The sequence below is a fragment of the Schistocerca americana genome, chromosome 6 (genome assembly GCF_021461395.2).
Source record: "Schistocerca americana isolate TAMUIC-IGC-003095 chromosome 6, iqSchAmer2.1, whole genome shotgun sequence".
Taxonomy (NCBI): Eukaryota; Metazoa; Arthropoda; class Insecta; order Orthoptera; family Acrididae; genus Schistocerca; species Schistocerca americana.
This window is the reverse complement of record NC_060124.1, coordinates 300,219,655-300,247,130: the sequence shown is the minus strand read 5'-3', so window position 1 is coordinate 300,247,130 and position 27,476 is coordinate 300,219,655. Positions and strand designations below refer to the sequence as shown.

General features: G+C 43.2%; 1 protein-coding gene across 2 annotated transcripts in view; it reads left to right on the top strand.

Moving 5' to 3' along the window:
* Window positions 1-23,517, top strand: part of LOC124619526 (DNA mismatch repair protein Mlh1) — a 61,438-nt gene extending 37,921 nt beyond the window's left edge. Inside the window, exons 10-11 of one of the 2 annotated variants that reach the window (XM_047145973.1) lie at window positions 295-464; window positions 22,452-23,517. In XM_047145973.1, the coding sequence (XP_047001929.1) occupies window positions 295-464; window positions 22,452-22,610 (329 nt within the window). In that variant the 3' untranslated portion in view covers window positions 22,611-23,517. The remainder of the gene's footprint in view (window positions 1-294; window positions 465-22,451) is intronic. The other variant, XM_047145974.1, reaches the window with a different exon arrangement.
* Window positions 23,518-27,476: the final 3,959 nt, after the last annotated feature.

Below are 27,476 nucleotides of genomic sequence, written 5' to 3'. Positions count from 1 at the left end.
ACCTGTATGTTACATCTGATTTTATGAAAATTTTGAACATTTTGCACCATTTGACATCGTCAAACACTTGTTTCAGGTCATCAGATCATATGGTGTTACGATTTTTCTGAAGATTTGCTTTCGTTATTAAGCACAGTTTAAGAACTGCCTCTTCGTGCCTCTACCTTTCCTATCTCCATCAAAAATTTTCTTGTAGGCTGAGTGACTCATGTGTGAGAAGATTCACATTATAAATGCCACAAACCCTATTAAAAATCAGCTGTATTAGAGCTATGAAAAACTTAATTTTTTCAGGAGAACTAAAGCCTAACATTGGGTACATACCAAATTTTTTTGTCCAACTTGCCACTGCTGTTGTTTGGACAGAAGAGAAGCCGTGTCTCCACACCATAGCCCGAGAGCTGGCTGACTTCTATGCATCTGACTTTTATTTAGCAACAGGGAACCAGTTCCATCCATTTCGAGTGAGTATAATAACTGCATTACTATTTAACTGCTAATTCTGGTATTTGGCTCTGTGAAAGTTAAATGCCCACCACAGGAAGTGGACATAGATGGCTATTAGAGAGTATAGTATCACTGCAGCACTTTGATCAGATTGAGAGCATGCCATCTGTCTCACTACTTTAATATGTCAATAAATGGCGTTCCTTGCAGCTGATATAAGTACAGCCACACAGTCAGTCTGTTCTGTACTCGCTTCTGATATTGCCAGGTACTATCATCGCTGTGCTGTTGACTGTTCAATAACAACCTTGCTTGGGACTTGGTTCTCCTTTCCAGTCACCTTTGGATTGGGTCTCTCTTTGTTCTTGGTCTGTTGACATTGTTGGGGCAAAAGTCTCTCTTTGTGCCACATTGTTGCATAGGTTGTTTGAGCTTGTGTTAGTCTGTATCTTGTCTGTTGTCGCAGTCAGTTGTGTTTAGCTTGACTACTGCTTGGTATTGTGTTCTCTTCTGCATGTGGCCCTTTCACTTTGCGGCTTCACCTGTTTCTCTCCTGGGTTCCAATGTGTACACTGATATCTTTCTAAATGCAGATACAGCATTGGTGACAAGGAAAAAGGAAAGTTTCCAGAATGAGATTTTCACTCTGCAGCGGAGTGTGCGCTGATATGAAACTTCCTGGCAGATTAAAACTGTGTGCCAGACCGAGACTCGAACTCGGGACCTTTGCCTTTCACAGCAAGTGCTCTACCAACTGAGCTACCCAAGCATGACTCACGCTCTGTCCTCATAGCTCCACTTCTGCCAGTACATAGTCTCCTACCCTCCAAACTTTACAGAAGCTCTTCTGCGAACCTTGCACAAGTAGCACTCCTGAAAGAAAGGATATTGCGGAGACATGGCTTGGCCACAGCCTGGGGGATGTTTCCAGAATGAGATTTTCACTCTGCAGCAGAGTGTGCGCTGATATGAAACTTCCTGGCAGATTAAAACTGTGTGCCAGACTGAGACTCGAACTCGGGACCTTTGCCTTTCGCAGCAAGTGCTCTACCAACTGAGCTACCCATGCACGACTCACGCTCCGTCCTCATAGCTCCACTTCTGCCAGTACCTAGTCTCCTCCCTTCCAAACTTTACAGAAACTCTTCTGCGAACCTTGCACAAGTAGCACTCCTGAAAGAAAGGATATTGCGGAGACGTGGCTTAGCCACAGCCTGGGGGATGTTTCCAGAATGAGATTTTCACTCTGCAGCGGAGTGTGCACTGATATGAAACTTCCTGGCAGATTAAAACTGTGCCAGACCAAGACTCGAACTCGGGACCTTTGCCTTTCGCGGGCAAGTGCTGTACTAACTGAGCTACCCAAGCACAACTCATGCCCCGTCCTCACAGCTCCACTTGTGCCAGGCTGTGGCTAAGCCATGTCTCCGCAATATCCTTTCTTTCAGGAGTGCTACTTCTGCAAGGTTCACAGAAGAGCTTCTGTAAAGTTTGGAAGGTAGGAGACTAGGTACTGCAGAAGTGGAGCTATGAGGACGGAGCGTGAGTCGTGCTTAGGTAACTCAGTTGGTAGAGCACTAGCCACGAAAGGCAAAGGTCCCGAGTTCGAGTCTCGGTCTGGCACACAGGTTTAATCTGCCAGGAAGTTTCAAAAAGGAAAGTGTTTGTTAGTGTGGACACTAAAATGGTTTGCCTACTGGAGCAACAACAACAGCTAATGGAACAGCAGCAACTGCAGATAGATTTGTTACAAAAGTCACTTCAGCTTGAGGTGGACTAACTCCAACCTCATGACACCATTTTGCTCCAGGCCTGAGAACCCCCTGCTGTCAATGCCCCCATACTTCATTTCCACCTTTCAGTGATGCTACGGGGTGTGGCTTAAACAACATTTCACAATGTTTCAAGTCATGGGTGATTCATTGCAGTGATTGTTATTTCTGTCATGGATAGCACCTCAGACTTTTCTTCTGTCCAAAAATTGGCACCTCAGTCTGACTCCATCGCTTTCTTCTTTCAGGATATACATATTCTGTTGACTAATTATTGTTGCTACAGATAATATGAGGTTGCTTCCAGGCTTGAGTTTCACCAGTACTGTAAACAGCCTGTTAAATCGTACTACTCCTGGGTCACTGACTAACAAGGTCTCAGCTGCAAATGCGATACCACTTGTGCCAGTAAAGGCTGGAAGGCTTTGTACACCGACTTCTTGATTTGTGAAGTGGTCTAGTGGCACCTGACTTGGGGGTCCTCACAGTTACATTGAAACTGAATTACCCATTATTCGAAGACATCTTGCACATTGCACACTTGTTGAAAATTGCGCAGGCTGCTAATGAACAACTCATGGTGAGGCCACAAGATGCAGCAGTTAATGCACCACCATACATTCCACCCTCACACTACGTGTGTCGGACGACCCCCATGTTATAGCACTGTTGTGATTCAGCATTTGTGAAGTCTCTATGGTGTGCAAGTCTGCTGTCGCCCCTTGCCAATAGTCATGTGAGCTGCCCCTTCATGCCTGCAGTATTTTACCACTCACTCCCAAACAAACTGTCCAGATCACTGGGGATCCTGAACGCACTGAAGCAAAGAGGGGCATCTCCTATCAGTGTGTTGAAGCTCTGCAACTCGCCTCCATCCCGCGCCACGAGTGCACCAGTACACTGTACATGCACTGCAGTTGGTAGTCCCTCTGGGTGATCCTTTCATGCCAGAAATTATTTCTCATGTTCCACTTTTATCACCAGGATGTCTGTTTCCAGGTGGCTACTGGTGCCACCATTTCTGTGATAAATCAGGCATTGAATTCACAACTGGGCTCACATTAATAGTTCCACCCTCATGACATTTGGGGGCCTAAGAGGACACTTGTATTTATCTACGTGAACAGTTCTTGATCTCTGCAGCACACAAATGCGTTATGTGGCTCATTACATCGTTTGTTGTCAACCACATATCTGCTACAATCATTTTTGTCCTTGATGCCTTACATTGTTTGGGGTTTGTATTTCTGATGAAGTCAAGGTCTAATCAACCGTAATCTCTTTCCAGGAAGTGGATGATCTCTACACAGAATCTTCATCTATATGTCAGCTGGATTTGGGTGTGCCTCAGACTTTAAGGTGCACATCACCCTTTGGCCAGACACCACCCTTTGTTTTTACTGTGCCAGACCAATTTTTGTTACCGTATGTGCTGCTGGGAAGCAGACGCCAGATCGTCTCCAGGCTGCTGATGTTATAGAATTGGTGAAATCTAGCAGATATGCCACTCCACCAGTCATCATCAGGAAGCCCAATGGTTCTGTCTGATTGTGTGGCGATTTCGGGACTACTATCAATACCCAATTGCAGGTGGGAACTTATGCTGTTCCCTCTCCGGAAGACCTTGTCACAAACTTGTTTGAAGAACTACTACTCAAAGATCGATGTCACCAGTGCTGACATGCAGCTACCCATAATGAGGAATTCCAGATTGTCATCATCATTATCATTAATAATATGCCTTTTGGATTATATAAGTACAAGCGGATCCCATTTTGCCTCACCTCTGTCCCTGCAGTTTTCCAAAGATGCAGCATATTTCTGCTTGCATCCGATTGTTACAGGACCCTCCTGCTAGGAGCATTTGTAAAACCTCAGCATCCTTTTTATGAGCCAGTGGGAAGCTGGCTTGCACAGATGTTTGTAGAATGCAGGATTTTTCAACCAGAAGTGGAGTATTTGGGGCTCACTAAAGAGGGAATCATGCCCACTGATCAGAATGTTGCTACGATAGATTCCTTTCCCCACCCAATGAACTTACCTGAATTACAGGTGTTTTTGAGTAAAATCAACCGTTATTCTAAATTGCTATCCTCCAGGGGCCACACTGCATGATCCCTCAATCAGCTGCATACAAAGTATTTGCCTTACAACTGGGCCCCTGCCAGTGACCAGGCTTTTCACAATTGAAGACCATGCTGAAATCTGCTCCTTGCCTCAGGCCATTCTCTCCTGGTCAGCAGTTGGTTGTGGCAGCCGACACATTCGCCTGTGGCATTGGAGCAGTCTTGGCACACAAGGTATGCATATGCATCAAAGACATTGGCCCCTGCATAGCAAAACAACTTTAAGATTGAAAAGGAGGCATTGGTGAAAGTGATTGCTGTTAAAACATTTCATGTCTACCTTTTTGAGATGAAGTTCTCTCATAATTACAAAAATAAAACAATGGAAAATCGAGGATGGAATGTAACAATCTTATGAAAAGGAAAGTTGCTACTTACCATATAGCAGAGATGCTGAGTCACAATAAGAACAACAAAAGGCAGTCACAAATAAGATTTCAACCAGCAAGGCCTTCGCTGAAAATAGACCCCCCCCCCCTTCCCCCCCACCCTTCCCCCCCCCCCCCCCCCCCCCCACACACACACACATGCAACTGGTGCACACATGACTGCACTCTCTGACCACACTGCGAGCAGCAGCACCAGGGTATGATGGGAGTGATGACTGGGTGGGTGCAAGGAGGAGGCTGGGGGTGGGGAGGGGGACGGATAGTAGTGTAGGGGTGGACGACAGTGAAGTGCTGCTGGGGAGCATGCAGGGACGAGGTGGAGAGAGGGTAGGGTAGCTATGTGCAGTCTGGAGATTAGATGGAGGGCAGGGGGGAGGTGGCGGAAGGTGTGGGGGGGGGGGGGGGGGGTGTAGAAGAAAAGGAGAGAAGATAGAAGTAAAATGACTGGATGTGATGGTGGAGTGAGGTCTGTGTAGTGCTGCAATTGGAACAGGGAAGGGGCTGGATGGGTGAGGACAAAGACTAACGAACGTTGAGGCCAGGAGAGTTAAAGGAATGTAGCATATACTGCAGGGAAAGTTCCCACCTGCACAATTCAGAAAAGCTGGTATTGGTGGGAAGGGTCCATATGGCACAGGCTGTGAAGCAGTCATTGAAATTAAGGATGTCATGATGGGCAGCATGCTCAGCAACAGAGTGATCTGCTTGTTTGCCTCAGTTTGTCAGTGGCCATTCATGCGGACTGACAGCATGTTAGTTGTCACATGACTGATTTCGCAGGTAGCCCAACCTTTGATGGGATAGATGATGTTTGTGACTGGAGTAGTGTGTGTTGTGGTGGAATGATGTGGGGAACAGGTCTTGCATCTAGACCTATTACAGGGATGTGAGCCATGAGGTAAGGGTTCGGAGCAGGTGTTCTGCAGGGATGGCCGAGTATATTGTGTAGGTTCGGTGGACAGCGGAACACCACTGTGGGAGAGGTGGGAAGGATAGGGGGCAGGACATTTTTTGTTTCAGGGCATGATTAGAGGTAGTCGAAACCCTGGCGGAGAATGTAATTCAGTTGCTCCAGCCCTGGGTGGTACTGAGTTATGAGGGGAATGCTCCTCTGTGGCTAGATGGTGGCACTTTGGGTGATGGGAGACGAAAGATAAGGCACTGAAAATTTGTTTTTGTACGAGATTGGAAAGATAACTACAGTCTGTGAAGGCTTCAGAGAGACCCTCGGTATACTTCGAGAGGGACTTCTCGTCACTGCAGATGTGACAATCACAGATGGCTAGGCTGTATGGAAGGTACTTCTCGCTATGGAACGGTTGACAGCTGTCGAATTGGACGTATTGCTGGTGGTTAGTAAGTTTGATATGGATAGAGATACTGATGTATCCATCTTTGAGGAGGAGGTCAGCATCTAGAAAGGTGGCTTGTTTGGTTGAGTAGGACCGGGAGAGGCAATGGGGGAGAAGCTGTTGAGGTTCTGGAGGAATGTGGATAGGGTGTTCTCATCCTCTGTGCAGATTGCAAAGATGTCATCAGTGAATTTGAACCAGATGAGGGGTGTAGGATTCTGGGTGTTTAGGAAGGATTCCTCTAGATAGCCCATGAGTAGGTTGGCATAGAATGGTGCCACGCAGGTACCCATAGCCATACCCCAGATTTGTTTGTAGGTAATGCCTTCAGAAGGAGATGTAATTGTGGGTGGCCATCTCAAAAAAACTTTCCACCTTGCTCACTTCCTACTTCTGCCTTGGAGTACCACTGTCTACCACCCTTACAACAACCTCTAAATCTCCCCCACGTCCCCTCATAGCTGACAAACCCTGTCTCGCTGACCTGTACCCCACCCTCCTAAACTTCCTCCCACCAACACATGGAATCCAGGACCTAAACAGACCCGAAACACAGTCATGACCCTTTCCTCCAGAAGCCTTAGCCCCACAGAAATATCGGTCCTTTCCAAATGACTCATATTTTGCACCACTCACAAATTCAATCATGCAGGACTTGTTAAAAACCTTCTCGCCTTCTCCCAGCCTCTACAGTGGGAACACTTTTCCACCACCAACCCTGCCAACCAGACTCAATCAAAGACCAATGTTGAACCCTGCCTAACTCAGTTCACTCCTCCATCCAACCATGATCCACCCCCACTGCCCCCAAATCACCCCCTGTTAACTTTCCAGTATTTCTTAACCTCGAACCTTGCCTCACCATCACTCCCCAAATCCCCCACATGCAAGCTAACCTTACATCCACAGAAAGAACTTCAGTTCACTGTAGGCCCATCCCAGAACCTCTCCCCAGAATCCATCTCTCTGCTCACCCCTACCACTCCCCGCACTCGTACCTTCTACATGCTTCCTAAAGTCCATAAACACAACCACCCAGGACACCCCATTGTGGCTGGTTACCATGCCTCCACTGAGAGAATCTCTGCTCTCATAGACCAACACCTTCAGCCTACTACCTGGAACCTACCTATATAGAAAATACCAACTATTTCCTCCAACAACTCTCCACACTTCCTGTCTCTTTACCACACGGTGCCTTGCTCATCACTAATGATGCCACCTCCCTTTACACTAACATCCCTAATTCCCTAGGCATCACTACTGTTGAACACTATCTTTCCCAAGACCCAACAGATTCCAAACCAACAACCTCCTTCATACTCACCATTACCAACTATACCTACACTCACAATTACCTCTCCTTTGAAGGAATTACCTACAAACAAATCCGGGGCAGAGCTATTGGCACCCACATGGCACCATCTCATGCCAACCTGTTCATGAGCCATCTACAGGAATCCTTCCTAGACACTCATAATCCTAAATCCCTCATCTAGTTCAGATTCACTGATGACATCTTCGCGATCTGGATCGAGGATGAGGACCCCCTATCCACATACCTCCAGAAGATGGATACATCAGTACTTCTGTCCATATCAAACCTACTAACCAGCAGCAATACCTCCACTTCGACAGCTGCCGCCCATTCAATACCAAGAAGTCCCTTCCATACAGCCTAGCCACCCGTGATTGTTACGTCTGTAGTGATGAGCAGTCACTCTCGAAACATACCGAGGGTCTCACTGAAATCTTCACGGATGGTAATTGTCTTCCCAATCTTGTACAAAAAAAGTCTCTCGTGCCGTATCTTTCCAGTCTCCCACCATCTCCCAAAGTCTCACCATCCGGCCACAGAGGAGCATTCCCCTCATAATTCAGTACCACACAGGACTGGGGCAACTGAATTACTACCTCTTGTCGTGCCCTGAAATGGGAAATGTGCTGCCCACTACCCTTCCCAGCTCGCCTACAGTGGTGTTCCCTCATCCACCAAACCTACACAACATACTCGACCATCCCTACACAACCCCTGCTTCCAACCCTTACCTCATGGCTCATAGCCCTGTAATAGACCTAGATGCAAGATCTGTCCCATACATCCTCCCACCACCACCTCCTCCAGTCTGGTCACAAACATCACCAATTCAATCAGAGACTGGGCTACCTGTGAAATAAGTCATGTGATCTGCAAGCTAAGCTGCAACTACTGTGCTGCATTCTGTGTGGCCATGACAACTGACAGGCTGTCTGTCCACATGAATGGCCACCGACAAACTGTGGCCAAGAAACAAGTGGACCACCCTGTTGCAGAGCATGCTGTCCACCACGACATCCTTCATTTCAATGACTGATTCACAGCCTGTGCCATTTGGATCCTTCCCACCAACACCAGCTTCTCTGAATTGCACAGGCAGGAACTTTCTCAGCTATATATCCTACATTCCCGTAACCCTTCTGACCTCAACCTTTTCTAGTCATTGTCCTCACCCTTCCAGCCCCTTCCCTGTTCCCAATCCAGCACTACACAGACCTCATTCTAACATCACATCCAGTCTCTCTACTTCTCTCTTTTTCCACTACCCCTGCCCCCCTCCCACCTCTCCTATGCCCTCCATCTAACCTCTCAACTGCACATAGCTACCGTACCCTCCTCTCTCCACCTCATCCTTGCATGTTCCCCAGTTGCACTTTACTGTCCTCCACCCCTACACTACTATCCCTCGCCCTCCCCGCCCCAGGCTTGTCCTTACTCCTATCACACCCTGGTTCTGCTGCTCGCAGTGTGGATTCAGTTGCCAGAGACTGCAGTCGTGTGTGTGTGTGTGTGTGTGTGTGTGTGTCTTAATTATGGATGACAAACAATTGGTGGCATTATTCATGCCACGTTCCAGCCTTCAGGAGCAGACAGCCCAGTGCCTCCAGTGCTGGGCATTGTTCCTGAGTGCATACAATTATACCATTCCATATAAGCCTACTACACAGCATTCTAATGCTGAAGTGTTCGCATCTACCCGCTGGCCTGGACTCTGATTTTGACCACCGAGATATCTTCTGCTTCCACATTGATATGAAGTTTCAACATATGTTCGGTGGTTTCCCAATTACAGTCATTTGTGTTTCTTCCATCTTGCAGCAAGCCTTCCGCTGAGTGACCCATGGCTGGCCAACTTACCTCGCCTGCCAGAAGAATATTTCTCATAGGCTCTCAGTTGTAGATGGTGCCATTCTTTTGGACTGTGAGATTGACACACATTGGGCAGTCATTCCAGAGAATTGAGCCAGCAGGTGTTGAGGTTGCTGCACTGGGAACATTGGGGGGGGGGGGGGGGGCGGCGGCGAGGGGAGGGGGCATCTTGCATGAAGAGTTAGCTCGCCGACATGTGTACTGACTGAGGATCAGTGGTGACATCAAAAGGATAGTCTGCCTGCCAACCTACAATCTCTCACCCCCCCCCCCCCCCCCCCCCCTTACTTACACCCCCCACCCCGGAATTGCATCCTTCTTGATTTTTCAAGCATGTTTTTGAGATCAATGTGGTTGCTCATCACAGATGCTTACTCAAAGTACACATATGTTATCTGTATGCTGTCCACCACAATTGACGCCCAGGTTTCAGACACTGATGGGTTGCCTTGCACGTTGCTCTCGAACAATGGACGGCAATTCAGAAAATGCTCATTCAGATAATTCTGTGAGGCCAATGACCTACAAAACATATTAGCAGCCCTCAGTTCCATCCTTCCTCACATTGTAAAGTGGAACATATCATTCAAACTTTTAAGCAGCTTATACAAAAAGCTGTTTAATCCTATGCCACTACGTCATTCTGCCCTGTTTTTGAGCACTTATCGAATCACACCAATTGACAGTCATAGACTTGCCAAGCTTCCTCACACCTGGCAACTGCTGGACCCTGCTTCATCTTTAGACACCACCCTCTTCAGAGCCCCACTCCTGTCCCTCCCAGCATTACCTGCCTGCCAGCTACATGATCCCGCTCCTATGAGAGTACTGTAGTTTGGATGCCAGAAATAGTATAGGAGACCCACAGGCAGTGTTTTACTTTGATCCAAACACAGAAGGGCTTGAGTGCTGCCACCACAATCTCCTCTGGCCTTGAATGCAAGCACTGCATCTCCCACAATTTCCTCCACTTCTTCCTGATGACAGTGTAACGCTGCGGCTGGCGTCCCTGGTGGCCTCCTAGGACTCTCCACTGTTGCACCAGCAGTACCTTCTGTATCAAGTGGATCAGGGGAACTTTGTGGCATTCCTATAGCCAGTGATATCCCGATGGATGCTGTCAGACACCCTGCCTTCCTGCAGCTTGCGCTCGTATGGCCCGGATCTTTGACGGTACCGTCATTCCTCCCCAGGGTGTTCCCGCCCTTACATGCCTGTTCCTGGGGGGAGGGATCTGGTGTCAGGTTCTGCAGAAGTTGAATGTCTGGTAGAGGAAATGCACCTAGATGGCCATTAGAGGGCATAGTATTGCCACTGCACTGCACTACACTACACTACACTGCACTCACACAGCGAGTGCACCACTCGTCTCGCCACTTGAATGTGCCAGCTAATAGTGTTCCTTGCAGCTGGGATAAATACTGCTACCCAGCAAACGACCAGTTCATTCTTTACATGCATCTGATATTGTCAGTTACTGCCATTTCTGTACAATGGAATTATTTGATAACAATCTCCTTCACTCTTGATTCTTCTCTTGGGTCCCATTTCGGATCCTTCTCTCTCTCTCTCTCTCTCTCTCTCTCTCTCTCTCTCACACACACACACACACACACACACACACACACACCATGAGATATTTTCCTTTCTCTTGACATTACATTCTGTAATGATATGATGGAACTGCAGTGGGACTGTAAATGATGGCCACAAAGGTGAAAGTTGTAAAAGATCTTGAGTCGTTGTTCTCTACTTTTCTTTGTATTCCCAAAAAAATAGTATAATAGAGGGAAACATTCCACATGGGAAAAATATATCTAAAAAGAAAGATGATAAAACTTACCAAACAAAAGCGCTGGCAGGTCGATAGACACACAAACAAACACAAACATACACACAAAATTCTAGCTTTCGCAACCAATGGTTGCCTCGTCAGGAAAGAGGGAAGGAGAAGGAAAGACAAAAGGATATGGGTTTTAAGGGAGAGGGTAAGGAGTCATTCCAATCCCGGGAGCGGAAAGACTTACCTTAGGGGGAAAAAAGGACAGGTATACACTCGCACACACACACATATCCATCCACATATACACAGACACAAGCAGACATTTGTAAAGGCAAAGAGTTTGGGCAGAGATGTCAGTCGGGGCAGATGTACAGAGGCAAAGATGAAGTTGAAAGACAGGTGAGGTATGAGCGGCGGCAAATTGAAATTAGAAATTAGCGGAGATTGAGGCCTGGCGGATAGCGAGAAGAAAGGATATGCTGAAGGGCAAGTTCCCATCTCCGGAGTTCTGACAGGTTGGTGTTAGTGGGAAGTATCCAGATAACCCGGACGGTGTAACACTGTGCCAAGATGTGCTGGCCGTGCACCAAGGCATGTTTAGCCACAGGGTGATCCTCATTACCAACAAACACTGTCTGCCTGTGTCCATTCATGCGAATGGACAGTTTGTTGCTGGTCATTCCCACATAGAACGCTTCACAGTGTAGGCAGGTCAGTTGGTAAATCACGTGGGTGCTTTCACACGTGGCTCTGCCTTTGATCGTGTACACCTTCCGGGTTACAGGACTGGAATAGGTGGTGGTGGGAGGGTGCAAGGGACAGGTTTTACACCGGGGGCGGTTACAGGGGTAGGAGCCAGAGGGTAGGGAAGGTGGTTTGGGGATTTCATAGGGATGAACTAAGAGGTTGCGAAGGTTAGGTGGACGGCGGAAAGACACTCTTGGTGGAGTGGGGAGGATTTCATGAAGCATGGATCTCATTTCAGGGCAGGATTTGAGGAAGTCGTATCCCTGCTGGAGAGCCACATTCAGAATCTGATCCAGTCCCGGAAAGTATCCCGTCACAAGTGGGGCACTTTTGGGGTTCTTCTGTGGAAGGTTCTGGGTTTGAGGAGATGAGGATGTGGCTCTGGTTATTTGCTTCTGTACCAGGTCGGGAGGGTAGTTACGGGATGCAAAAGCTGTTTTCAGGTTGTTGGTGTAAATTACACCAACTACCTGAAAACAGCTTTTGCATCCCGTAACTACCCTCCCGACCTGGTACAGAAGCAAATAACCAGAGCCACATCCTCATCTCCTCAAACCCGGAACCTTCCACAGAAGAACCCCAAAAGTGCCCCACTTGTGACGGGATACTTTCCGGGACTGGATCAGATTCTGAATGTGGCTCTCCAGCAGGGATACGACTTCCTCAAATCCTGCCCTGAAATGAGATCCATCCTTCATGAAATCCTCCCCACTCCACCAAGAGTGTCTTTCCGCCGTCCACCTAACCTTCACAGCCTCTTAGTTCATCCCTATGAAATCCCCAAACCACCTTCCCTACCCTCAGGCTCCTACCCCTGTAACCGCCCCCGGTGTAAAACCTGTCCCATGCGCCCTCCCACCACCACCTATTCCAGTCCTGTAACCCGGAAGGTGTACACGATCAAAGGCAGAGCCACGTGTGAAAGCACCCACGTGATTTACCAACTGACCTGCCTACACTGTGAAGCGTTCTATGTGGGAATGACCAGCAACAAACTGTCCATTCGCATGAATGGACACAGGCAGACAGTGTTTGTTGGTAATGAGGATCACCCTGTGGCTAAACATGCCTTGGTGCACGGCCAGCACATCTTGGCACAGTGTTACACCGTCCGGGTTATCTGGATACTTCCCACTAACACCAACCTGTCAGAACTCCGGAGATGGGAACTTGCCCTTCAGCATATCCTTTCTTCTCGCTATCCGCCAGGCCTCAATCTCCGCTAATTTCTAATTTCAATTTGCCGCCGCCGCTCATACCTCACCTGTCTTTCAACTTCATCTTTGCCTCTGTACATCTGCCCCGACTGACATCTCTGCCCAAACTCTTTGCCTTTACAAATGTCTGCTTGTGTCTGTGTATGTGTGGATGGATATGTGTGTGTGTGCGAGTGTATACCTGTCCTTTTTTCCCCCTAAGGTAAGTCTTTCCGCTCCCGGGATTGGAATGACTCCTTACCCTCTCCCTTAAAACCCATATCCTTTTGTCTTTCCTTCTCCTTCCCTCTTTCCTGACGAGGCAACCATTGGTTGCGAAAGCTAGAATTTTGTGTGTATGTTTGTGTTTGTTTGTGTGTCTATCGACCTGCCAGCGCTTTTGTTTGGTAAGTTTCACAAAAAAATAGTATGGTTCTCCTGAAAGGAGTCTGTGGGCTTGGAGATTTTTTAATATTTTTTTTTTGTGGCGTATTAATATGTAGGTGCTGTTTCCATTTGTTTTTGGTCTCAGAATTTTTTGAAGAACTATCCTCTCTTTTTTGTGATACTTTTTTGTTTATTGTCATTGAGTTGTTGTTAGTGTCTTTGCAGAGTTGTTATACTGACCTTTCTGGTTCTTGTATCCTTTGTGTCTGTTTTACAAATTACTTCTCCAGTGTACTGAATTTTTGGAGTTAATTTATTATACCCATAAAGGCTGAAATTTTGGCTGTAGTGAAAATATAGGACAGCAGGATTTCATGGAGGTTGGTATAGAAGTGCAGCTTGACTGCCTGGTTCAGCACTTCCGTCATAACAGCCGAGTGTGTTCGAGAACATTTTATGTACATTTTGCCTCATATTTTGGCACTTTTGCAATAGATATTTTTGAGTAATGTAATTACGGCGCACAACATAAAGAGTAAAAATATTTTGTTTCAATCCATGTTAGTCTTTTTTGGTTACTTGTTTTACTTGCCATGGTTCCTAGCAAGTTGTACTACTAAAATAATCGGCAAAATATTCTGTTACAGCAGAACCATTAAATAGTCAAATTTTATTTTGGTGGTTTTTTAAAGTCCAAAACAGCAAAAATGATAGTTTTTCTTTAATTTAAACATCCCTGACCAGGTTAAGAAGGCAATACCCAGTATTTTTAAACAGTCTGTCACTTCTTCCATTTAACAGCACTTAATATATAAAGTCTTTGAAAATCAGACAATGGAAAATCCAGGATGGAATCTAACAATATTATGAGAAGATAAGTTGCTAGCACACACACACACACACACACACACACACACACACACACAACTGCAGTCTCTGGTGACTGAGAAAGCTTTAAGTGTGAAAGTATTTGAAAAACTTGATTTAGGAAGTGCAAGGAGTTTCCAGAAACACTCCATGCTTATGAGAGTCTGTAACTGAGAAGAGCTTTTTCAGTTGTTTGCATAAGCATTCCTTTTTTAATATACTTTCATTTTATGGGTTGTCTGTCTGACATCTTATCTTCTACAGTTACACGTGGAAACACTATATCTTTTCCAACATTCCATGGGGGAGATAAAACTGTCTACTTTTAACTAACTTGCTGATATCTGATTTTCATATTATGTCACTTTCACACACTTTGCAATATAAACTAATATCTGCCATTACGAATTTGCAGTTAGTATCAACAAAAACAGTTCTAAGATGAAAAACTGAGAACTGCATTTTCTATAACAAAATCTTTTTACGTATATACTGTCCACTGCTGAAATGCTACCAGGAAAATTCATTTTTTCTTCATATTCATTAGCTGTTGCAAGTAGGAGCTGTAAGAGGCACCATAAAAATAGTGAGAAATATTTTACTGCACATTTTCAACACTTGTCTCACAATGGAAATACATAGCTTTGTGATATATGAAATGCAACTGACAGATGTAGGTACATTTCTCTGGTTAGTAAGCATCAGAATGTTTGTGTATTTCCATGTCAGAATTGGGCAATACAAATGAAGAATAAAGGTGTAAAGATAGTAAATTTAACAGACCTGAAAAATTAAAGAAATGGTTATCTCAAAAGGTTTACTTGTTCTGAAACTTGCCCAGAGAGTAAAAGTAGGAAAAAAATTGTAGTGATATTTTCAGAAAGAAGGTAATCAATATATCATAAGAAGCATGTAGGATGGAAAACCAAAAAACAAACAGCCAGAGACTGTGGTCGTTTGTGTGTGTGTGTGTGTGTGTGTGTGTGTGTGTGTGTGTGTGTGTGTGTGTTTGTGTTTGTGTTTGTGTGCGTGTGTGGTGACCATGTCCGTGTCCCATGAAGGACTTTTAGACCAAAAAATTACTTGTTCTACAGTCTTTTTGTTGTGCCTATCTGTGACTCAGCATCTCCACTATATGATGAGTAGTAATCTATCCTCTTCATAATATTGTCATCATTCCATCCTGGATTCTCCCATTGTTGGACTGAAACATACAAGTTACTTATATCATTTGATTGATTGAAAGGTTTGATGTTGTTGCCTGGCATTGAACAGTATTTGTAGATTTCCTCATCTAAATACATATTTTACCATAGACAACAGCACACATGAAAACATTAGGAGTTATGCCTACATTTGTCTTCATGCACTTTTGCGTTAGACATTAGGTTAGTGATTAATTAGTGGAAAGTAGCCCAATGATATATGAGAACAGGGGATATGGTAACTGAAGTCCCTCACAGTGACAGGATGTCATTAAAGGGCACCCTGCATCAACATTTCACTTCAGTTATGAATCTGGTAACTGTGACTAGTCTCAAAATACGATAGTGAGAAGCCACATTCATTGTCCATTACAACACTGCATCATCATTTTATTGCCCTGTCTCTTTATGCTTACTTATTCATGTTTCAGAGGCTGCTGCTCTATAGCCTTTTTGTCATTTTTGAGGGAATGCATAGCCATGACGTTCAGAGAGCAACTGAAACTTGCATCATTGGAAATTGACCGCACGGCTCAAAATATTCAGCTGTGATTATATGTCTCAGATTGGCAGACTTGCATCTTCTCAGCAGTTGCATGGGAATCACAACTTAACATTTCTATTCTTTGCTTCTCGTTCTCTAAGGGTACACCATTGCACATTATCAAATAAATGTGCACAGTCAGCAGTTTAGAAACAAACTCAGCAATGCAGTCTTCTCATCACAAAACCTCCATGCAAGCACACGTGTCTTCTTGGACAAGAGGAGTCTTTTGCACAGGAGTCTTGACCACTTGTATTTCACTGCATTATGTGAACAGTCCAATGTCGTTGCATAATAATAGTAAGGTATTTTGTATAATTTTCAAAATTGCTAATTAAAATCATCCCTTGAAATCTCAGAAGGTAATTATCATCTCTCTTCCCACCACCAATATAGTTGTTGCTGCTTCTGCTTTTTTCAGTGCACCTTTAACCTGTTCAGCTCATTATTATCTCTGCAGCTTTGTCTTAGTAATATAAAGGTGGATCTGTGTTTCACTTACATCATGACAGATCCTCCATCTAGTGCATCAACATTTCTAAGCATGATTTTAAAATGGCCTTATTCGTGCACTTTTGGTGTGAAGTCAGCAAACATTGACACCCTGCACCTAGCTTCCTTAGATGAAGAACAGTATCTAGAACATCATGTAACTATTCTTATGAGTTGTCTTTTCACCAATATTAAAAACTTGAACAGGACTGTAACATATCATAATACCAGGAAATAACTCATTTATTTCTTCTGAAGGAAACCTCAATCTGACTTCTGCAAAATCTATAACCTGCAGTGCTCGTTTGAATGCATTTAAATCCATATATCTGTAACATTCAGTCTTCAATTTTAATGCTGAGACTCCATGAAGATCCATCAACTCTATTTGTTTATGGACGACAGTTTTTGTTTTTTTGAATAGACAAAGGTAATTTTAACTGAATCATAGTATTTTTGTATCAATCTGTTACGATATCTGGTGACAAACAGCTGCATATTTCATATATGTAAAAGCTTCTACAAAATAGTTACAAGAATATTAAGAAAAGGATAGCTTGCTACCTACCATAAATATAACACACTGAGTTTTAAACAGGCACAATGAAAACACTGTTACATATTTAGCTTTTGGCCAAAGCCGCCTCCAAACACACACACACACACACACACACACACACACAAAAGCAAGCAAGCAAGCACACCTCACACACTCATGGCCACCATCTCTGGCAGCTTGGACTTGGGTCATTGTCACATTGAAAGGGAATCTGGAGTGGGGCAGGGAAAGGGGAGGAATAGCAGGGTTGGAGAGGGGGGCGGGCGTCAGAGAACAACACTGTCTGGCAAAGCCAAACTGTAGCCAAGAGCATAGTAGACCACCCTGTGGCACAACTTAAAACTGAACATAACCTACTTGATTTCAATAGCTTCTTCACAACCCTGGCTATCTGGATCCTCCTCTTTTCCACCAGCTTTTCTGAACTGCGAAGGTGGGAGTTATCCCACAACATGTTCTCCACTCCCAAAACTATCCCCACCTCTACCTACGGTATCCTACGGTCCCTGCACCTTCCACCCACCAGTTTCCGCCTCTTCTGTCCTATCACCTCATTGCTACTCATGTCCCCTCACCCTCACTGTGTGCCACCCTATGCCAATGCGCCCACATGTCTTTCCCCTTCACTGCTCGTCTCCTTTTGTGCTCCTCCTGTAAACCCCCCCCCCCCTTCCCAGAACCCTCCCCCCTCCCCCTGCAGCCCCCCCCCCCTCTTTCCTGACACTGTGCATGGCAGGTCCTTACAAGCTTAGCTAGAGAGTGCTCTTCTCTCTCCCATCCCATCCATACCTTGCTATCCCTCCCCCTTCCCTGCCCCACTCGAAATTCCCTCTGAATGTGACAGTGACCTAAGTCCAAGCTGCCATAAATGGTGATAATGTGTGTGTAAGGTGTGCTTGCTTGTGTGTGTGTGTGTGTGTGTGTGTGTGTGTGTGTGTGTGTGTGTGTGTGTGTTTGCTTTTGTGTTTGGCTGAAGCTAAAAGCAGTCTTTTCATTATGCCTGTCTGCAGCTCAATGTGTCATCTTCATGGTGAGTGGCACTCTATGCTTTTCCTAACATTGTTTATATGCCAACCTGTACCTCTGCCATCTAACAAAATTTCCTGATATGTTGTTGGAATTTACCAGAATTATGAATCCACCTTCATATAATATTGAACTTACTTTCTGTGTAAGTGGGAGTAGTTTAACATAAACCCATCCTGTGGTATGTGTTTCTCGTAATTTTTTACTGCATAATATTAATGACTATTTTTAAAAGTTAGTGTATGTTTGTAATTTAGTTTTGTAGCATTTTAGTATTCCCTGCTTTCCCTCCCTTCTACACATAAACCGATGATGATTTTCTTGAAAATCAAAGCTGTTTGTGATAGCATTTGTGTGATATGCACCTGGAAAAAATATAACAAAAGAATATTGTTTACAACACAGTAATTGTGTTCCCATTAAGGTAGAATGCTCAGTATACGCTGTTTTTCTCTGTTTTGGGAAAAAAGAAATATACTTTTTCTGGATATAAAACTGGACCACAATGATGGAAAGGAATCATAGAAATAGGGGAAGAGGAGTGGCAGAGGAGGTAAAAATGATTGTTAAATATGGGAATGAGGTATAGGGGGGATGAGAACCTTAAAGAGCTGTGGAGGGCATATTTTAGGATTTGCAGGAGACAGACAGAGCAGTGGAGGAAGATAGTTATATAGGGGGAAGGAGGTGAAGTGAAAATGAAAAAAAAGATCTAATGCCTGTAGAAGTGCAGGAGGCACTGCAGAAAATGAAAGGAAGAAAGGCACTAGGGTTAGATGAACTGTGTGTGGAAATGATCAGAACAGCAGAAGAAGTGGGGTCACAGTGGCTGTGTAGAGTTAAGAGAGCTGCATGGAAGGAAAAGAGAACTCCAGAAGGCTGGAAGAAAGGAATAATTGTAGTTGCCTTTCAAGAGGGGAAATGGTAAAGATATAGCAGCTTTACCCTTGTGTCCAACTGTGCACTGTGCAAAAATTATAAGAAGTTTCTGGAGAGACAAATGTGGTGAATAGTGGAAAAGCAGCTGAGAGAACGGTATGGCTTCAGGCCAAGAATGTCCACAGTAGATTTCAAATATGTAGTGAGACAGCTACATGAGTATGAAAGAGCCGTAGAGTTCAAGAGACACTAAAAAAGAAAGAGTTAGAGAAGCAGACGGTACCAAAGATAAAAGAATTGTACCAGGGAAGTGTAAATTGCATCACAGTTGGATGAAAGAACAACTTTATGAGTTCTATGACTCAGAGAAATGGTGTGAAACAAGGAAATGCACTATCTTTGTTACTTTTTGCAGTGGTGAAAGACGATATAATGACACAAATGGTAAGAGCAACAAGAGACAGGATAACAATTTGCTAATGATTTGAGGGTGTATTGGAACAACAAAGAGGAAGCACAGCAGCAATTATGTGTTTGAAAAGAAGGTGTGAAAGAGTATGGCTTAAAATTTAATGCAAAGAAGTGGGAGTTCGTGGTCACAACAAGGTGAAAAGGATAGATCTTTCATAAACAGCAGCAGAAAATGGTGGAAAGCTCCAAGTTTCTGGAGCATAATACAGGAAAATGGAAGGAATGACAAAGCTAAGAGAATGTGTGAGGCAAACTGACAGCTTTGAGTGTTGTGAGAGGAATGATATGGAACAAAAAGTCCCCCTTGAAAAGTAAGAAGGCAATATAACATGTATTTTACAGGGTGTAAACGATAACTGTTTATAATGTACCACACATGGTTAGGGGAAATAGAGACAGTTTGATAGAAGACCTTCTCATCTATCAAAGTGGAAGTCAACTTGGCCTGCAAAAACCACCTAAGCTGCAGTGCATGCATGCCATGAGATGTTGAATTCCTCTTGCCCTCGTATCCTGCCAGATCAGTCAGACTTATCAGTTCGAAGCTCATTTCTTTTTCTCACTTAAATTGCCCTTGAATAATAAAAGACACTTTGTTCTTGCACTTACAAATTGTAATATACACGTTTAAAGTTTACCCAGAATTTGTGAATTTTAATATTGTAAAATTAACAGGTAAATCCTTTTATTTCTTTGGCCTTCTTATTATTAAACTATTGTGCTTGTGAGGATTAAGCTTAGATCAAATTGTAAACATAATTAATTTTTGCGTATCATTTATGAAGGTGATTTTTTGTTTTGTTTTTCATTACCCTCAGAGGAAGGATTAAATTGCTGAAGTTCACAAAATTGGAATTTTGAAAAGTCTGACATCTGTTCATCTCATAAACTACACATCTAATTAAGAAAATAAAAACACACACTTTGCACACAAACACCAAAACATAAAACAGTTAAACATAGTTTTTTCTTGTAGGGTACAAAAAAGAAAAACAATGACAAATATGTCAGTATTTAGAACAACGAGTAAAGTTTTACAAAGCTGTTCAAAGTTAGGTCCATCTGTTTGAATATATGCATTGCATTGTAGTGTCATCACCTCAAGCATGCAGGCAAAACACCTTTTTAACATTGAATAACTAATTCAGCAATAGCAAGTAGATCTTGTTTATCTTCTTGGAAACCCAGAAGGAAAGAAGTCAAGCGGATTTAGGTCCAGTGATCTTGCAGACCAGGGAAATGGAGCAAAATCCCTATTCAATATTTCATCTGAGTTTCATTTAGGTAATTTATTATGAGATGACACCATCTGAAGGAGCACTGTCTTGCTGTAGCAAAATGTTTTGGCACACTTATAATGAGCTTCATCGAGCAGTTCTGGTAATGGCCCTATCAAGTTCTACCTGGTAATGTCTGCGATATTTGGCTTTAAATTTTTCTCATCATCCGCATTCATATGAAGCTTAAGTGTTTTCGACAGCCCAGTAGATATTGTTTTTGGAATTAAAACTGCCATATTATTAAATGTCACTGCATCAGTCTGCAATATTAATGAGGCAAAACAGTGGCTAAACAAAAAATGTACTGGGTAATCACGAGTAGAGTTTTTGAAATTTTGTCGTATCGATTTTAACTTCAAACTTTCCACACTGTTGTGTGAGAGATACTTGTCTGGTACTAGCACTACAGTTTTCTTCAACTCGCTGGGGGGGGGGGGGGGGGGAGGAGGACATGTCCGCATTTTGAACATGACAATGCACTGAACAATCTTGATTAACCTAAAATAATAATATTAAAGGTATTTTCATCTTAAATGTCAAAAGCAGTGTTTTGAACCAACACCTCAGATGTTTGTTTACTTGCAGAGAACCTATTTCTCAAAGTATATGACCAACAGTATAAAAGAAAACATGACTAGCTAAACTCACCGAGCAAACCACCTGGCATAATGCCACCTGGTTGCATGTGCAAGACTGAAGCACAAATGTGTGTTTGCTAATTCATTGAATTTGGACCAATTCATTTTGATGCTGCAGTCTTTTTACACACAGTCTGTAACTGCTAAGGTGATCTCAAAATGAACAATACATGATTAGAGCTACCAGAACATAACAGAGATGTGTAGTAGCTTGCTCACCACAAGAGATGATAACTTGCTGTTTGTGTGATTACTGGAAATTCTCTGTTTGCCTTGCTATTTGTATTGGAGTTGGCAGCATGTAAGGCAGAACTTGTGCTGAACCACTGCGCAGGTGAGGATTCAATTTTAAGTTGTTTCATGGCACAACAGACCACAAGTTTACTCTACCAGCTTGTTCATCTCTACTTCTTTCTACAATACAGTTGTTTACAACATATCACAGAGGTGTACCTCTGTGATATGTTGTAAACAGCTGTCATTTACACCATCTGTGTGCTGTTTCTGTTGTGTGCTGCAGAAAGGAATGGGGAAAAAGTAAGGTGTGAACCAGAGAAATGTTTTTGAGAAGCCAAATAGGTGTAACAAAAATTGAAAAAATGAGAAATGAAAGTGTTGTGGAGATAGGACATGAGGAACTCCTACAAGAGAAGATAAAGGGGAAAAAAAGAATATGATATGGTCATGTGAAGAAAATGGATTAGATAATGATGCATAGAAAGATGCACAAAATGAAGATGAGGGGCAGGGGACCAAGGGACCAGTGGCTAAAAGGAGTGGACAGCAGCATTCTGAAAACAGGAGAAGACAGGGGCAGAGCAGTGACAGAGAAGGTTGGGAAAGCCAGAGCAGATGAAGAAGCATGTTTTCCAAGCAGAATTTGCTTTGTGGGAAACTGTACAGGGTGATGGTGATGACTACAACTTATCCTGAACAAAGACCAAACTGTGTTTTGCAAGAAATATTCCAGAGTATGTAGTGTTCCATGCACTGATACCACAAAAATCCATTTTGTATGAATGTTTTGAATTTTTTTGACAGCAAGTAACATTAATGTCTGTATGTGTGTTCCAAATTTAATAGATGCATTATCTTGTTTTGCAGGATGATTCCAAAAGTGCTCAACTAAAGTGGACAATACAGCACGTTCTTTATCGAAATATGCGAGAAGATTTTTATCCACCAGAAGAGCTATGTTCAAAAAATGTTATAAATAACCTAACATGTTTGACAGGTCTTTATAGCATATTTGAACGCTGCTGAATTTTATAATTGATACGTATAAAAAATTCCCCTTTTAAAGACTGAAATATTCTAAACAGAGAATTTTAAAGACAATGCTTCTGAAAAAAGAAAGAAAAAGAATAAACCATTTGTTCATACAGATCATTTTAACTTCCAGTCCAAGCAGTTCAGTGCCTGTCAGTTTAAACTGTCTACTTTCTCGTGTGTTCTTTTGTTCCTTAGACTTTCTGTAACACTGAGTACTCGTAAGTGCATACATGTTGTACTAATAGTTGTATAAGTTTGTGCTGTTATTTGCTTCCCAGATACTTCATATTTTTTATTATTTATACTTCAGAGTCATATTATTTTGTCTTTTCCGTCTTATTATTATGTAAAAAATATGCTCTTCTGTTACTATACATCATTTCCATCTTGTAAAATATCATTGACATTTTTTTGACAGCAAGTAACATTATTAATGTCTGTATATGTGTGTCTGTCATGTTTACAGCTCACAATACTGAATTGGAAATAGATTCTGAGGGACATACTAGGCAAGGCATTTTCTGTTTAAATCAATACAATTCCATTTTAATTGTGATTCACTTTTTCTTTCATTAATTTGAAGAAATTAGTGTTCGTGTGTACTTTTTGTCTTTGCCAATTTCATTTTGTAAAAGGCTCAGTAATGGAATTGAGCAGTATTAAAAATGTGATAAACAACTATCATGACTTACCAGATAAGGTCAACTTCAGAATCTGTTTAGTTGTTAAACACATTGTTTAAAAACACTTTCTTTGAACTCTTTTTTTTTATCATTAATTTAATAATGTCCATGCAGTGTGTTTGCCCTGCATGTAATGGCCTGTTAAGTACCTGAATCAGATTTTACCTTTTTATTGTTTGAGTGGTTCGTTATTACTAAATCTTATCTTCTTGCTCTGTGGCAATAATGTGTAAATAAAGTGTATCCTTGAATAAATATTGCATTGCTCAAATAAGACTTGGCTGTTTTAGCCTTCGAGTCACCTACATTTGCAATCATAAAAATTTAAAACAGACCTACTTGTCTTCCTTCAGCTTCAGCAGGAAAACATTCAACAATGTGAAACAAGCCACTAACGTGCTGCATTAACTACGAGTATGCATTTCATGTTAATGTCGATTGTGTCACAAGAATCTTAATGCCTACTTCGTATGTTTATGCTTGTAAATAATGGTCAATGAATATTGGATTCTGTGGACATAAATGCCTTCCTTGCTTTTCAAAAATCAATACAGTCTGTCAGTTACTATTTACCAGCTGTGGTAATTCAGCGTATATGATTGCTTGTGAAGTGAAATTCAGCAAGTTGTTAGGAGGTTCAACTTCAAATATAGGCTTTTGTGGCCAGAGGCCATTGCAATAAAATTCTCGTTGTTTACATGATTAAACTGTTGCCATTTTGGGTACTGTGCACTCACTCTGACGAAGGCTGCCAGCAGTAATAGCCAACACATCACTAGGTTTATCATAACATGATGTGGTTGCACACCCAAAAGAATTTCATTGTTTTGATCTGTTTTGTGCACTGTTTTGAGGTCACTGACATACTTGCAACTCCATGTCCCAGAAACCAAATTTGTGTGAATATTGGCTCATAGGATACATTTTCGGTCATATTGGTTCTCGACTTTGTGTCTCAGATAATGAGACCTGTTACTTTTGTACCAGTCAGGTGGATTTCTTTTTTAAGATTTTGACTGGAATACAAAGCTACTGTGATGATCAATCATGTGTATTGCAAACATTAAAGTGTAGAAATATGTACAAACTTCATTATTGGTCACAAATGGCAAGAAGTCAATGTGTGGAAATGTAAATACAGAACTGACAAGTTGAGAATAGTGCATTGACAGTTTCTTATTGTAGAATAAGTACTTTGTCATGTTCAGACAACGGAAAAGCCATAATGGAATGATGATAACATTATGAAAGGATAGGTTGCCTCTTGCCATATAGAGAAGACATTGAGTCAGATGTGGCCACAACAAAAAGACTGCTATACATCTGACTTTTGGCCAAAAGACTTTCTTCTAAAATGGATCACACATTCACCCAAGTACACCACCACTGTCTCTGGCTGCTGAGGCAACTGCACCTGACTGGAAAAACAGTCAGTCTGTGCAGATGGTGACGAGGAGGAGGGGGGGGGGGGGGTTGTAGTGCTGTTTGAGGCAGCCTGCAGCAACATGGTGGGAGCAGGATAGGGCTGCTAGGTGCAGTTGGGAGGGCAGGGGAGGAGAGGGTAACAGAAATGAGACAAGTAGAGGAAGGGGGGGGGGGGGGGGAGGGGAGGAAGAGAGACTTGTGGGTGCATTGGTGGAATAGAAGGCTGTGTAAGGCTGGAATGGGAGAAGGAAAGAGGACATGTGGTTGAAGGTCAGGGCCTAGCAAAGTTTGAGGCCAGGGGAGGTACAGGAGCATAGGATATATTGCTGAGAGAGTTCCCAGCTGCATATCTTGTAAAAGCTGATTTTGGTAGTTAGGATCCAGATGGTACTGGCAGTCAATGAAGCGAAAGGCATGTAGGGCAGCATGTTCAGCAACAAGGTGGTTCATATATCTCTTGGCCACAGTTTTTCGGTTCTCATATATGCCAACAGACAGCTTGTTGACTGTTTGTCCTCATAAGAAGCAGCACAGTGTTTGCAGTTTAGTTTATAGATCACATGACTGCTTTATCAGGTAGCCCAGTGTCTGATGGTATAGGTGATACCTGTGACCGTAAAGGAGTAGGTTGTGATGGGAGGATGTATGAGAAAGGTCTGTTGCAAGATAGGAGCCATGAGGCAAAGGTTGGGGGTGGGGATGAACAAGGATATAGCATAGATTTGGGGGCAACAGAATACCACTGTGGAAGGAGTGAGAAGGATAATGAAAACGATTCCTCATTTCAGGGCACGACTGCTTGCCTGGTGGCTCATATCCCTGCAATTAACCTGGGTGCAAGACCTGTCCCATACATCCTCCCACCATCATCCTCTCCTATTGGGGAGGGGAGGGGTGGGGGGTCACATGCATCTCCTATCCTATCAAGATCAGGATTACTATCTGTGAAAGCGGTTGTGTGATCTGAAATTAAGCTGCAACCAACAAGTTATCTGTTGCCGTGAATGGCCCCCAACAAATTGTGGCAAAGAGCCAGTTGGATCACCTAGCTGCTAAACAAGCTGCTTAACACAATGTGCTTTACGTCAGTGACTGCTTGACGGCCTGTGCAATCTGGATCCCTCTTACCAACACCAGCTTTTCTGAGTTACATGGGCAGGAAATCTCCCTACAATGTGTCTTTCCTGTAAACCCTCTGGCTTCAGCCTTCCATGGTTCCTCTCCTTCCCTGCTCCCATTCCAGCACTACACAGCCTTCTATTCCACCAATGCACCCACTAGTTTTTTAATTCTCTTTTTCTGCTCCCCACACACCCAATCCTCCCGATTGCACCTAGCAGCCCTACCCTGTCCCCACCACATCACTGCATGCTTCCACAAGCAGCACCACACCCTCCCCAACCCCTACTCTGCTGTCCTCCCTCTCCTTACCCCAGCCTCCTCCTCAGCCCCACCACCCACCGATTGCCTCCCATCAGGCGCACTTGCTGGTCTCAGTAGCAAGAGACGGTGGTCGTGTGTGTAATTGTGCTTGCAGGAGTGTTTTTGTTTTTTCCATTTCAGAGGAAAGCCTTTTGGCCAAAAGCTCATATGTGCAGAAGTATTTTTGTTGTGCCTGTCTGCAACTCTTTATTAACTGTAGTTGCATTGCACTCAAACAATTGTCCTCTAAGACAACTGCAAATGAATTTCATTACAACCTTTGTCGAGATATAGTTGACCTGAGACTGTATGTATTCTTAAGCAAGAATGAAACAGAAGTTTCAAGTAGTACTTCGGTGGAACACAATATTTCATGATCTTCCATTCCATGAACAGTTTTGTTGCAGTAGTAAAACCTGTTGCCGTAATTCTCATTGTTATGTAAAGAAGACTTTACATCTCACAAAAGCAGTGTTATTAACACTATAATATGTGTGTTTTTGTCATGTTCCTTTGTGATCAACAGTAATAAGAATATTGTGGAAGAACCCAGTAGAATAACAGTTCATGAAACAGTCAGTGTGGTCAGTGTATGTTTATCTACTGGGCACCCAGAGAGCTGATAGCATGCTGTTATGCCTTGATTAATAATAAATTCTTTCATTAGTAGACTTTCAATAGAATTTTGAGTCAACATGTTTGACCCATTGAAGATTTGCAACTTTGTGCATCTGTGAGAAATAGTTTATTTTATTTTATTTTATTTTTTAACTGGGTGAGATGGACCTGCTTTTAGTGACAGCATCAATTATTTGTTGGGTTTGAAACCAGTTGTCACTGAAGGCATGGCACTTGTGTAGAGTTCCTGTCAGATAGGATCTTTGTATGACTTCTGTTCTTTCACATTGTTATGTGGACCCAAGTGATAAACCATTCCCTGTGGACATGTTTGCCAAGCCGTGTTAATACACCAACAAGCTGAACAACCACAAGCACAGTCTTGCTGTGAGCATGTCAAAATACAGTAGCTCCATTCTGCCATGCCAGCCCATGTGATTGTGCCGATTCCATACAAAGAACTTGCACCCACACACCTCTTGACTGCTATGACTGCACTGATGACAGGGCCACTAAAGCAGAGTTATTAAACACGATTTTCCGAAACTCCTTCACCAAAGAAGACTAAATATTCCTGAATTCCAATCAAGAACAACTACCAAGGTGAGAAACATAGAAATAGATATCCTCGGTATCACAAAGCAGCTTAATAAAATCAATAAAAGCAAGGCTTCCGGTCCAGATTGTATATGGGTCAGGTTCCTCTCAG